This window comes from Gymnoscopelus microlampas (genome assembly GCF_963454915.1).
Source record: "Gymnoscopelus microlampas genome assembly, chromosome: 11".
Taxonomy (NCBI): Eukaryota; Metazoa; Chordata; class Actinopteri; order Myctophiformes; family Myctophidae; genus Gymnoscopelus; species Gymnoscopelus microlampas.
Genome location: NC_139948.1, coordinates 42,415,999 through 42,429,750, shown reverse-complemented (window position 1 = coordinate 42,429,750; position 13,752 = coordinate 42,415,999). Strand labels below are relative to the sequence as shown.

The 13,752-nt window shown below is 42.0% G+C and overlaps 1 protein-coding gene across 1 annotated transcript; it reads left to right on the top strand.

Annotated features, from left to right (window-relative positions):
* The first annotated feature begins 6,618 nt into the window (after positions 1 to 6,618).
* On the top strand, positions 6,619 to 11,502 carry LOC311056302 (kelch repeat and BTB domain-containing protein 11-like). Its single transcript, XM_084072823.1, has 2 exons — positions 6,619 to 7,770; positions 8,459 to 11,502. The coding sequence occupies exons 1-2, from the start codon at positions 6,953 to 6,955 to the stop codon at positions 8,991 to 8,993; spliced, it is 1,353 nt and encodes a 450-aa protein (XP_083928949.1). The 5' UTR covers positions 6,619 to 6,952; the 3' UTR covers positions 8,994 to 11,502.
* Positions 11,503 to 13,752: the final 2,250 nt, after the last annotated feature.

Here is a 13,752-nt window from a genome sequence, read left to right as displayed (position 1 = left end):
CTGTTCTCCAGGTGGCATTTTATACATAAAATGTCAGGGTAAAAAACTATACGCAAAGCCAACAAGGCTCCTACACTAACACTGTCCTTTACTCAGAAAGTGAGTCAAAACTGACAAACAAACTGACTGACTGAAAACTACACAGAGGCAAAAATAAAAAATGCTTTCAGAAAAAGATCAGATGGCTGAATGAATACAGTGATGAGGATACTCAAGACGGCAACGGAAACATGAAGCACATCGTTGCTGTCAGGGAGAAACCTCTTACTGTATCTCCATATTCTAACTGTTACGTTTTTTGTAAATTAACTCCCTAGGTGATCATACTACAGCGTCACACGAAAGCATCAAAAGTAGCAGATCTGCAAGCTTGTTTTGAGCTTGCAGATCTGCTACTTTTTAATTTGAATACTGAAAAGCAACAGTTTTGGACAGTATGACGTTTCCACCGGACAGAGACAGCATGTAGTTAAATAAGATAACAAACATGTGAAATCAATGCCGTAGACTGCCAACTCCTGCCTGACACTTATACCTCGTACAGCTCCTGGGTGAACAGTACCACGGACAGCGTCCCGGTGAGCTGACCTGAAAACACCAAACACCTCCATATTAGTGCTGGATCCACTGAACCACTGACAACCTAATCTGAGTTCCCAGAAGTTATCGCCAGCTCTGGCGAGGAACTTCTGGGCCAGAGCCCTGGTATTTGTGGGCGGGATGTACCTTACGCTCTGAATCTGAGCGGACACGCCTCTTACCGGTCTGAGAGCTGTGCAACTCGTCTAAAAAGTCCGACGAGAGGCAAACAGCAGTACACAACAATGGCGGCCGAAATTTCTCAAGGGGAAATTGCTTCCCGTCGATCCTATTTAGATGCAACACCCACTGCATGTGGATCCCGCCCCCTTTTCTTCATTGGCTGTTGATTTGAATCACAACGCAGTGGCCGCGCCCCTGCTGTCCAAGCTCCGACGCTAACCCTCCCAGACTACTGACAACCTCACTCACAGTCACAACCTCCATCTGTTCACATGGGTCGTTGAATTTCAAAATATACTTTTGAATTGGGAGCACAGGAGCTTGAATAATCCATATGAACATCTTCAGCCAGAATCAGAATCAGAATATGCCAAATATGAGACACAACAATGGCTGACAAAATGCATGTTTAAGTTAAAGGATCACCTCGTCGATTTTCAACCGCATCTACATATAATTTGTCCTCATTAGAAGATGGTACCATTTTCATCTACTCACTCTGGTTCTCGCCTTTGTCTTTCTGGAAAGAGAAAGGCTGAAACAAACCATTGTTCTTGCATAAAGAAAAATGAAATAAAATAAAAAGGTTTCAATCTTTCAATCTTTGAAATGACCAAACCTGCATACCGATGATGTCACTGGGGATAGGCAGGTTTCTGAACTGTGCCCAGACCTCCTCTGAGACGCAGAGTGGCCAGAAATAGTGCCATCTCATAATGAGCATTAGTGAGGCCCAATTATATGAAGATAGGTTGAAATCTGTGTGCTCCTTTAAGACTAATGGGACTTGAACGTATATATCTCACATTAACTGTCAGCTAATCTCTCAAGAACAGATTCTGACCTGCGGTGGAATCTGTCGGAGCGGTTCGTCATAACGTGTGCGCATTGGCTACAAGTGGGCGTGCCTTCAGATCAGGAAGCGGGCCGCGCTTTACCCAATCAAATGTAGTGGGCGGGATTCACGTGTTCATCCACCCTTCCCCCCTCGAAACTAGCCGAAACTAATTTAACAATAGCGTCCTCGGAGCGGACAAAACCACGGAAAGATATTCACATTTTAAATTACTCTTTCATCATAGAAACAAGTGGGCTTATAACCAAAACCATCCATGTTCTCTGGGAGAAGTGGTGTTAGTGTTCCGTGTAGAAATATTGTTAGTGGGAATGAAAATGTAGTCGCACCAACCGGAAGTGATGCGCTGAAGGCAGACATGAAACCGGTGTTTCCCTGCGCACTAGTCTTCCATTATCCTCCGGCCAGACCCCACAGACAATATCAGAAACAGAGGTCGCTGTTTTTCATTTTCTGTGGGGTCTGGCTACGCGAGACTAACTTTGAAGAGTATTGGATCTGGAGACTTTTAGCAAGTGCATCACATTTTAACTGTATTTTGTATTATGCTTTTGTCTTCTTCTTGAGTTTGATGACCCTTAAACATATCTATTCATTAGGGTATCCATAAAAAAACAACACTAATAACAAATAATATGGTATAATAATTTTTGAATCCCAATATTTCTACTTGTTTTATGATATTTTGGCATTGGTGTCGTTTAAGCATTCTTGCACCATTTCCAAACCTGTTGCACTTTTAATTTAATTGATTCAAGCCTTATTACTTGTAAAAGTATTAGCATTACTGTAACAATTATTCTAGCAGACAATCAGGATACACTGCATGCATCAGGTTGTGTTCACATGCATGCAGGATCAGACATATTCATCTGTCCATAAAGAGTCAGGTTACAGTGAAGCAGCCAAACAAGGAACAAACAAGACAAAAGGAATAATCGAGTCTCTAACTTCTTGTGTCTCTATGTGTGTGACCCACATTCAGTCTTCTCATTAAAGCTACCGTGCACAGAGCAAACTGAGGCTATAGACATACAAGTATTTGGAACAGTAACCATAAGATGTCTAATAATATCTAGCTCTTCACTTTAACAGCACTCACATTGTTGTTATTAGCCAGTGGTGGAAAGTAACTAAGTGCATGTAGGCTACTCAAGTACTGTATTTTTTTTAAGGTACTTTTACTTTACTGGAATATTTCCAATTTTCTATACTTTTACCTCTACTCCACTACATCTCAGAGACAAATGTTGTACTTTTTACTCCACTGCAATTATTTGACAGCTTTAGATACTATAGTTACTTTGCAGATTTATTATTGTCTATTATTATCACAACACATACATTAACCACTTCTATATATATTCCGGCCATTTGAAAATAGCAGATCTACAAGCTCACAATGCATTGCGATGCGACACATTGTGAGCTTAGATCTGCTATTTTCAAAATATTTGTATACATTTTGAACTTGTGAAATCGGACATTCTGCACAATGATAGTATATTTTGATGCCAATACTTTTACTCAAGTACATTTTGAATACTGGAATTTTACTTACTTACTAAGTAATTCTACATTGCTGAACTGATACTTGTACTTAAGTAAAACATGTGAGTACTTCTCCCATCACTCACTCACATTGTTGCTATTAGCCCTGGGAGAGATGTGCTGTTCCTGTCTCTGTAATGAGGTCTGGTTCGGCCCTGTTAAGCTGTGATGTGGGTCAGGCAGGCTTGAATAGATCACTGTTTCCCAAACAGTGGGTCGGGACCCATGCATGTTTGGGTCGTGGACCAATTTTTATGGGTCGCGAGTAAATGTCCCCTTTTTTTAGTTTCCTACATTTCAAAAATATATATTATTTCATAGGTTTGAAAAAGTTTAAAAATCACAACTTTCAACATTTTTCTAAAGTATTTCATAAATAATTATTTGAATAATTTCCATAAGTAAAACATTTTTTAAAACGTTTAAGAAGTAGTAAAAATACCAAAACTACAAGCTCACAACGCATCGCGAAGCCTCACGTTAGATCTGCTATTTCTACTAGTTTGGGTCCCGGTCTTATTTCTCTTTTGGGTCTTGAGCTAAACATTTTGGGAAACACTGGAATAGAGCACACGCGTGGCAGTACTGCACAAACTGTTAATTTAAGGGGTCTTTTCACATAATATAGACTTTTAAATTAACCGAACCCAGTCCTCTTTAAGTGGACCAAGACAAGAACCAACAAAAGGAGAGGGCCTGAGGTTTTCCTGTGTTCACATTGTCAATTCATTTGAAAAGAGGACTCGTTTCTCTTCAGCTCTGATGGAATGGACCCATGGATAAATGGATTAACACTGTGAGAGAGGAGAGGAATGTGTAGAATGCTACAGTACAGCTTATAAAGGAAGTTGTCACAATCTGTCTCACTCTTGTTTCATCTATCTCATAGACCTATCTCCCACATTCTGTGCAGCTGACCTCATTCCCATCATATCAGTTCCTCCATCAGTCCTGCTGGTTACCTGTCATCTACACACCTGTTTCCTCTTACTTTACCTCGTTACTAGACCTGCTGCTCATTAGCTGCTACAAAAACTGACTGATTGACCGCTCACTCTGTCAGATCCTAAGCATTGTTACATGGTGTTCCCTGTGTTAGCTCTTTGTTTGTGTTTTCCTGTATTCTATTTCGTGTTGGTTTTCTGAGCCCCGTCTCAGATTTCCATTTTGCCTGCATTCTGTGTCTTTGACCTTTTTCATCACCTCTGGATGTTTGGACCATTGCCTGCTCCCTGTTGGATTGTCTGCCTGTTCTGACCGCCTACTCGTTTTTGACCCCTTGATTCACTACAATATAAACGCCTTGTCCCTCATGTCTTGTGGTGTTTAACCCATTAAGATCTGAGGCCGATTCTCCGAAAGCCCTCTAAATCAGTAGTTCTCAAACTTTTTTCGCCCCCAACACGATATCTATGTATTTGGCCGCAGACCTCCATCTGAAAATGTGTTGTGCCAGGGACCCCCAGAAGAGAAGACTTGTGTTAAAAAAAATCTAAATTATTCAAAATATTTTAGCATTTTTCAAAATAATAAAAAAATGAGCAGATGTACAAGCTCGCAATGTGGCATGAAGTGACACGCTGTGAGCTTGTATATCTGCTATTTTTTAGAATCACTGTTATAAATCCTAAGAGTTTTCTGAAAAACTTATATTGCTAAAATCTAAAATGGCACAGATGCGTTCCCAGTTTTAATGGGTTAATAAACTCATTGTACTTAGTTGAGCCTCGGTCTCAGTCTGCCTCCTTGTCAGTCTGCACTTGGATGAGTCCTTTCCACACGCTGTGACAGGAAGAGACATACAGTATGTCTGTGACCTTTGTTATATCATTGTCCATCAGAAGAGAACACTTTATAATGTCAACCAATCTAATCTGTACAGACAGGAAGTCAGGCGTGTAAGTGGGGTGCAGACATTCCTGCTGTATACAGCAGACACGGATCACATGCTGAAGCCCTGGTTATACAGTACTTGGCAATAATACATTTTCAACTGAATAACTCAATGCACCATGTTGTGTTTTTTTCCACTTGTAAAACACACACGCGCACACGCACGCACGCGCGCACACACACACACACACACACACACACACACACACACACACACACACACACACACACACACACACACACACACACACACACACACACACACACACACACACACACACACACACACACACACACACACCCTGTGACATAGGTATTCAAGTTGAACATTATTATTGTCCACCAGCATTGTAGCAAGGCTGATAATAGGACGTAAAATGCAGTGTGGTTAAAATTTGCTACAACTTAACAGGTTTATGACATGGTAACCTAATAGCCAAATGAAATGTTGTTCAGTCAAAGTCAGTCAATCGGTAAGCAAAGGACACATAGATTTGTCTTTAATGTTTATTCTTTATTGTTGTAAGTTAATAGGCGTCTCTTTATCAAAGGCACATTGTACAGCCATGTGAACAATAACGTTATGAAGCACAGGGTGTCCATTGACGTTTTAGTGGGTGCTTATTATGGGGGCATGTGTGTCACTGTCCGTGGTGCTGAACCCCGGCTGTCACTTTTTTATTAGTATACTATTAATATTATATCATTATTATAATGGAACAAATGTTGTTCCATTATCTGACGTCTGTGGAGATTAATTTCCAAAAGGTCCCACAAAGAATCGATAAACAAGTGGAAGATAATCCCTACATTTTGACACAAATATGGAGAAACTATGCAAAATCAAATGAATGATTTGCCTATTCACAGAACTGACAGTTAGAGGAGCCACAGCATCACACACACACACACACACACACACACACACACACACACACACACACACACACACACACACACACACACACACACACAATGTGACTTGTTGTTGTTGTTGTTATCAAACCTGCAAGCTTTCTATTTCTCTTTCATAATTACAGTAGGCTACCACCACTCTGCCTCTGCCAAAGCCCCTGGTAGGCAGTGTGTATAGGCTATGTATGTCAGTGGTTCCCAAACTTTTTAGCTCGAGACCCAAAAGAAATATTTGATGTCTCCCCAGGACCCATGCTAGTGAAAATAGCTGATATACAAGCTCACAACGTGTTGCTTTGCACTTTTGTGAGCTTTTAGATCGGTTATTTTCACAACTTCTTATCATTTGTTTTCTAATTAATGGAATTTCTAGATTTTTTTTATGTATTCATCAAATTATTTTGATACATTTTTGATTTTTTTTTTTTTTTTTTTTTACATTTTGGAAAAAACATTATGGGATATTTGCTTGTGACCCATAAAAATGTGTCCGCGACCCACACATGGGTCCCGACCCAGTGTTTGGGAAACAGTGGGCTATGTCACACATGTGTGAAAGGAATCGGCGAGAGTAAAATCCCTGTCATTTCAATAAAAGGAGTTCCCACCCAGCCAGGCGAAGTAAAGGGTGGAGATTTGTTTCTACGCTTCTCACGTAGACTAGGCTGCTCACAGCCACTCACACAGTGACAGCAGCCAGCGGGGACACCGACGACACGCACGGAGACCCGGCTTCAAATCCCAGACAGAACCGGAGGGTAGTGGGTGGAACTGCCTACGGAAAAACCGTGTCACGGGGGGAAAGGAAAGGGGAAACGGATCTGCTGTGTCTTGGGAAGAAAACTTCAAGCACAACAGAGCAGAGCCGGACAGAGAGAGGCTTCAGTGCAGGCGCATTATGCTCAGCGACAGACAGGGTGGAGTTTCTTTATGACTTTTTAAGATATTCGCGTGTTATAGTTGCACCGTAAAAACATGGAGGACGGCGGCAAAGAAAATGCCACGGAAATGATCACCGGGGATCAAACCCCACCGATGCCCGTCGGCAGCATTGAGGTGCAGCCTGATCCTAATCCTATCGATCCTGCGGTGCCGCAGCAGCGGATCACCGCAGACAACTGCTACGACCTTCTGACTAAAGCCAAGAGGCAGCGGCTGGCGGAGCTGAAGGAGGACGTGTTCAGGTACATGAGCGACAATTTCCTGCACGTACTGAGAACCCCGGGGGTCTACGGCCGCCTGACGGGAGCCGAGAGAGAGGAGATCCTGGCGCGGAGGATGGAGGGGGGGAACAGGGTGTTGGCGGTGGCCGAGATCAACGAGGTGTACGACCGCGTGGGAAGCAGCGGCGGTGGCAGCAAACCCCCGAGCCGAGAGAGCAGCCGTCCCCAGAGCCCCCTAGTGTCATCCTCCTCCTCCTCATCTGTCAGCGTGGAGGAATCGACAACAACATCAACAAACAGCCACTGTATCTTCTATTACTGCAGCCAGACAAAGGAGTGGAAAGTGCTGACCAAGATGCCGGAGGAGCTGCTCGACACAAAGGGAGCGGGGATCTGCACCATGTACAACTACCTGTTCGTGGCAGGTGGGATCAGAGGCGGCGGCAGCGGCGACAACAACAAGAGCAGCGGCAACAACAGGGTCTCCGCCGCCGTGTTCTGCTACAACCCGGCCACGGACCACTGGAGCCGGGTCAGGCCGCTCACCCAGGCTCGCTCCCAGCTCAAGCTGGTCTCCATGGAGGGCCACCTGTACGCGATCGGCGGGGAGTGTCTGTTCACCGTGGAGAGGTATATGTTTTGTTTTGTTTTTTGGATAGTGTTGTGTGTTTGTCTGTCATTCAATGTTTTTGATGAATTGAATACACATGCATGGACCCCAATGGAAACAAGCCCTATAGTGCTTTCTCGGGTTTAATCCTTTTAGTGTCGTTGTCAAGTGGTGGAAAAAGTACTCAAATGTTTTACTTAAGTAAAAGTATCAATACTGCAACGCAGAAATACTGTTACAACTAAAAGTCCGGTCATTTTAATTTACCTGAGTAAAAGTCAAAAATCTAAATATACTTAAAAGTACCAAAAGTAAAAGTAGGCTACTCGTTATGCAGCATGTCCCATTTCACAAGTTTTGTCTAAAATGTATTAAAAAATATTTTGAAAATAGCAGATCTACAAGCTCACGACAACGCATCGAGCTTGTAGCTTGTAGAGCTATTTTCAAATAGCCAAAGTTTAAATAGGGCTGAAGTGGTGGTAAATGTATGTTTTGTAATAATCAAAATCTAGTCAAAATCAAAGTAACTATACGTTTTCAAATAATTGTAGTGGAGTAAAAGTACAAAGTTTACCTCTGAGATGTTAGTGGAGTAAAAGTGAAAGTATTGAAACTTGGAATTACTCCAGAAAAGTAAAAGTAAAACCTGCTTTTTTTGGCAAAATGTTAAAGTATTTCAATCAATCAATCAATCAATCAATCCAGGTACGACCCGCGCGCCGACCGGTGGAGCCCCGTGGCGCCGCTGCCCAAGGGCGCGTTCGCCGTGGCGCACGAGGCCGTGACCACCAGCCACGGGGAGCTGTTCGTCTCCGGCGGCTCGCTCTTCTACCGCCTGCTGAGGTACGACAGCCGGCGCGACGAGTGGGAGGAGTGCCCGTTCAACAACAGCCGCAGGAGGTCCACGGACATGGTGGCGCACAAGAGCTTCGTCTACCGCTTCGACGTGAGCCGCGGCGGCGAGCGGGAGCAGCAGCAGCCCGGCGGCGTCACGGTGTTCAAGTACAACACGGTGGTGAAGGTGTGGCATGACGGGACGTCCTTCCCCATCGGGGACAGCCCCTCGCCGTTCCGCTGCGCCGTCATCGGCGACCGCATCTACTGCGTCAACAAGTCCCAGACCTTACAGTTTGTCATCGAGGAGGACAACGAGCGTTTCCTGCAGGAGACGCTCCCGGCGCCGACGGAGGCCCGGGGACCCCTGGTCCCGTTCGTTCTGACTCTGGATAAAAGGCATTGAGATGTGTAGGCATATTTGGACAATCGGACAAAGTAATATTATAATTCCAGCCACAGCGTGACATAGAATTGATCTTGACAGTAGCCTAGCCCTGTTGGTTCTCTGTTTCTCTGTTTTCAAGGACCCCCATAACTCTGAGAGTGTACAAAAGTGTATATTTGTTGCACTCTCAGAGTTACAGAACCGTAAGGGTCCATTTGGTTCCATGTGTTACACTCTCAGAGTTACCGACCTGTAAGGGTCCATTTGGTTCCATTTGTTACACTCTCAGAGTCACAGACCTGTAAGAGTCCATTTGGAACCCCCTCAAGGACCCCGGACCCCACTTTGAGAACCACTGGCCTATAGCCCATTAAAAAAATCGAGGCAAAGCAAACACACATCTAATCTAATCTAAGTACAAGGCAATTACAACATCTTAATTAATTAACTCGAATAGTGCACACAGTGCGTGACAGTGGGTGAAATGCTCCTTTAAGAATCTGATTTCATGTGCTTTCTGTGCCACTATAACCTTGTGCCAAATTAATGCAATCAAAGGAACATGCACGACAAAGAGTTGTGCTTTCATTGTCGGCATGCAATAACAGCCTGACTTTCTCATCCAGAGCTATAATGAAAATGAGTCAGCAGATAGAGGTTCATTAATTTATCTCACACTCATCCAGGGCGGTCTAGACTCTACAGTGAGTAAGCACTAAGCAGGTATATATAGAGTTCAACTCAAGGACACTTTAATAGAATACGTTTTGTCGGCTTGTGACCTGCTTACTAGGACACTCTCTGACAAAGACAGATGAGGTATTTCCCAGAAGGCTAATTAATTCATGAGCTCTCATGAACAAAAACCTAACCATTGTCTTTATTGTCATCCTATTGTTTATCAGAACTAGCTAAACAAAAGGTTTGTACTCGCTAAGGTTAGTTTTGTACTAGTTTAGGTGCCAGAGGGGTAAGGTTTAATAACACATTTTTATTTGTGTAGCACCTTTCATACATAGAATGTTATTCACCATAAGCCCTGGGAGCTGCCCCGACCTATACCTGTTGTTGGGCCACTAAGCAGCAGACAACTGAATGTGAAGTGCCTTATGTGCACTTTAATTGTAACTGCCAACCCGATTTTCTAAGCTGGTATGAGGGATTCAAGTTTCCCTCTCTTAAGCCAGGGGTCCCTCAATGTTTATATGTCAACCACCGCCAAATTAAGATGCATTTGACCACGTTCGCCCATATTAAAAGATTTTCAAAATGATTCCAGATTTTCCTAAACGTTTTTCTAAATGGCGAATCTACAAGCCCACAACGACACAACGTGTCACATGGCAATGTGTTGTGAGCTTGTAGATCGGCTAATGTCAAATAGGGTTAAACTGATTTTGATTCCCCACTTTGAGAACCATTGCTCTAAGCAACATGCTAATAAACATAAACAATAACACAAAGAATGAATGGAAGTATATCTCGTCATCCTGGAATGCTGTTTGGTCAGACTGACAGGCAGCTGTGATGTTTGACAGTTGTCGCCATGAAAACCAGCACTGATATTAAGCTCTCTTGATCTGAATTCATGTCCTTTCTAAATCTATTCTCCTGATAATCCTTAGTCTGTCTAATCTGTGTTCATCATTGGAAACATTTGACATGCTCTTACATTATGTTAATTTGTGCTGTACGAAAGCAAACAGCAATATGTTTTTTGAGTGTTTAATTTTTTTTGTTCACTGGACATGACCAAGGGATTTGATTTCATATCAACAAAGATTATACCCACTTTGGTATCAAACATACTGTACTGTTACATACATGTGGCAGGTTGCTGCTTCTTTTGCTCTGTAGCACAGTATGTACTGTCTTGTGACATGCATTTTCATCATTTCTGGGCCTAATTTCATAATCCACACAATGCAGGAAACTTGTAATGTTATTATAATGCCTGATTAAAGGGAATGCAAGTAGCAACTTGTAGCAAACCAACTGTAGCTTATTATAATGCCAAAGGAGATTTAGACTTAGAGAAGTAATGTACTTGACATTTAAAACATGCCTGTTGTAAATTTAATACATCTTTAGTTACTCTGATGTTGGTCAGCATACTGTAATGGTGACATCGGGTTATATAAAGAGAATATCTACAACATTAGCTTGTTTGAATTTTACAGCATGTTAAGAGTGTTGCAGAACCGTGCCACTGAAACCACCAGTGCTTCCTGGAAGAATCTTTAGTAGAAGATTATTTCCATCCAACATTAATATAAAGTGCAACACAATATAGGTCTAGAAAGATGAGGGTAAAGGCCCTTACACACCGTGGGCGTTTTTTTCATGCGAATAATTCGTTTTTTTAAAAAAACCTTATAAAGTCAATGCAAGCTTCCGCGGAGCAAAAAAGCGAAGCGAAAAAGCGTATTTTAATTATTCGGAACGAGTCCGAATTGTGCGTATATTCGCGTAATCGCCGATGTGTAATGACCTTAATTCAGTAAAACTGAAGTACAGTATGTAACAACATTTTCTTTTTTTAAAACTGTTTCTTAAAGGCTGCTTTTGAGATTCAAGGCTCTGGTCTATTCAGCGTAATGCCTAATTTATGCTTCGTCGTGTCACGGTATCGCACACCGGAAATAGACGATCTACAAGCTTGCAGCACAACGCAGAATGCGATGCACTGTGAGCTTGTATATCCTCGTTTATCAGTATAAATCAGGCTTGATAACACCCCAATGCTCTATGCCTATTAAATATCCTGAAATTGTATGTCGTCTCTGTCGGGTAGGAACCTCATACTGTATGTCCAAAACTGTTACTGTACTTTTCAGGATGCAAATTCAAAAACGGCAAAAGTAGCAGATCTGCAAGCTCAAAACGTGTCGCTTCGCGCCGCGTTTCGGGCTTGCAGATCTGCTACTTTTCATGCTTTTGTGTGATGCTGTAGTATGATCAAGTTGAGCATTAATTTAAGAAAAAAAACATGACAAGTTTGATTATGGAGTTTTCTGCCCGACAGCAACAATATCCTGAAATCGCAATCTTTGGTCAGTGTTATAGCATGTGTTACCTTTTTCTAAAGATCCAATGCTGTGGATTCTTCAGTATAGCCTACCAGCCAACAGCCTTGTATCCATGTTGTAGCCTGTAGATCTGTCTGTATGCCTGAGATGTCTGTATAGAGACATTTATTTAACAAGCAAGTGTTTCTCCAGTCTGGGGGCCTTTGCCGCCCAGTTAGAGTTATAAGATCTCTCTGTCTGTGTCACAGTGGTCTGTATGTTTGCTGCTTTCAAACATTTGAAATATACAACGCCTTGAACTATTCCGTGTTAACTACCCGCAGGTCTCTACTACGCACACAGACATATAATCACATTATGATGGATGTATGGAAATACTGTATGTGTACTGTATCTTTGCGAATGGATATATGTTACTATCTCGCTGTCTGTCATCGTACTGTATGATGTGAATACAGTAGCCTGCCGGTATTATGGCTTATTATGCTGCCTGCTAAGCTGGAAGGGCTGCCTGGCTGGCAGTCTCATCAACTGATTACTTGTAAGGTTGCATTCAAAATTGTATATCGTCTCTGTCGGGTGGAAACCTCATATGTCCAAATTCTAAAATAGCAAAAGTAGCAGATCTACAAGCTCAAAACGTGGCGCGAAGCGACGCGTTTCAAGCTTGTGGATCTGCTACTTTTGATGCTTTTGTGTGACGCTGTAGTGTGATCAAGTAGGGGCGTTAATTTACGAAAAAACACAAAAAGTTAGGATATGCAGATAAGAGGTTTTTGCCCGACAGCAACGATCTGTTACTCAGTACCCGTTACAGACATATCTCAGTTTACTCAGTTATGTCATCTGTTTAAGTTTAGTTGCTTTGACTACTTTTGACTTGATCATTTTGACATTATGAGGTTGAATTATATAATGATTTTCTTGCAATACTGCACATTACAATTTAAGCATAAAAAAATGCATTGATTAATTTAATTCACTAACTAATTTAAATTAAATGTATTTATACATTTAAAATATGTACATGGGATGTGTGGAAGATTTATTTTTATTTTAATTCTTCTTGATGAAAAATGTTCCCTTCCATTTTGTTTTTGTGTCTACCCTATGACAGTGACCTTAACCAGTCCGTCCCATCATGCTGTTATGAAAAGCATTTCCACAGACTGTTGGTTAAGCCACAATGAATATTTGAATAATAAAAAAAAATGTAATTCCAAATCGGATAAATAAATCAGATTTTTATCTTACTCTTCTTGAAGGTGTATTAGTCTGTCTAAACTAGTCTGCAGGGTGAGGAAAGCGCTGAGTGGACAGATTTATCACAGAGCTAAAGTGCCTCAGAGCCCTGTGTCTAACCTAATCCAACACACACTTTACTTAAAAGGGCTGGTGGTGCAATATTACACCCCAGCAAAGGTACTGTAAAACAGGAGCAGCTACCCACTGTAAATGTCACGGATCATGAATAGGGATTTTTATGTAAGCAATGAATACCAACATTAAATGACATTCGATCCACCTCTGCATCAATGATACTTTTGAATGGTACACCGTGTCACTGCTGTGGTTTTTGTAGGTTAGATAAGTTCATAAAGTCAAACCTGTTCTGGTGCCTTGAATAAAGTTTACATGATTTGACTCGTCAGGCTATTTACACAATACACTGTGAGATGACGAGTCTTGTGCCAAAATGAGACATCCAACATAGGAAAAAATTGTACAGATTGTATTGGATTTCATTC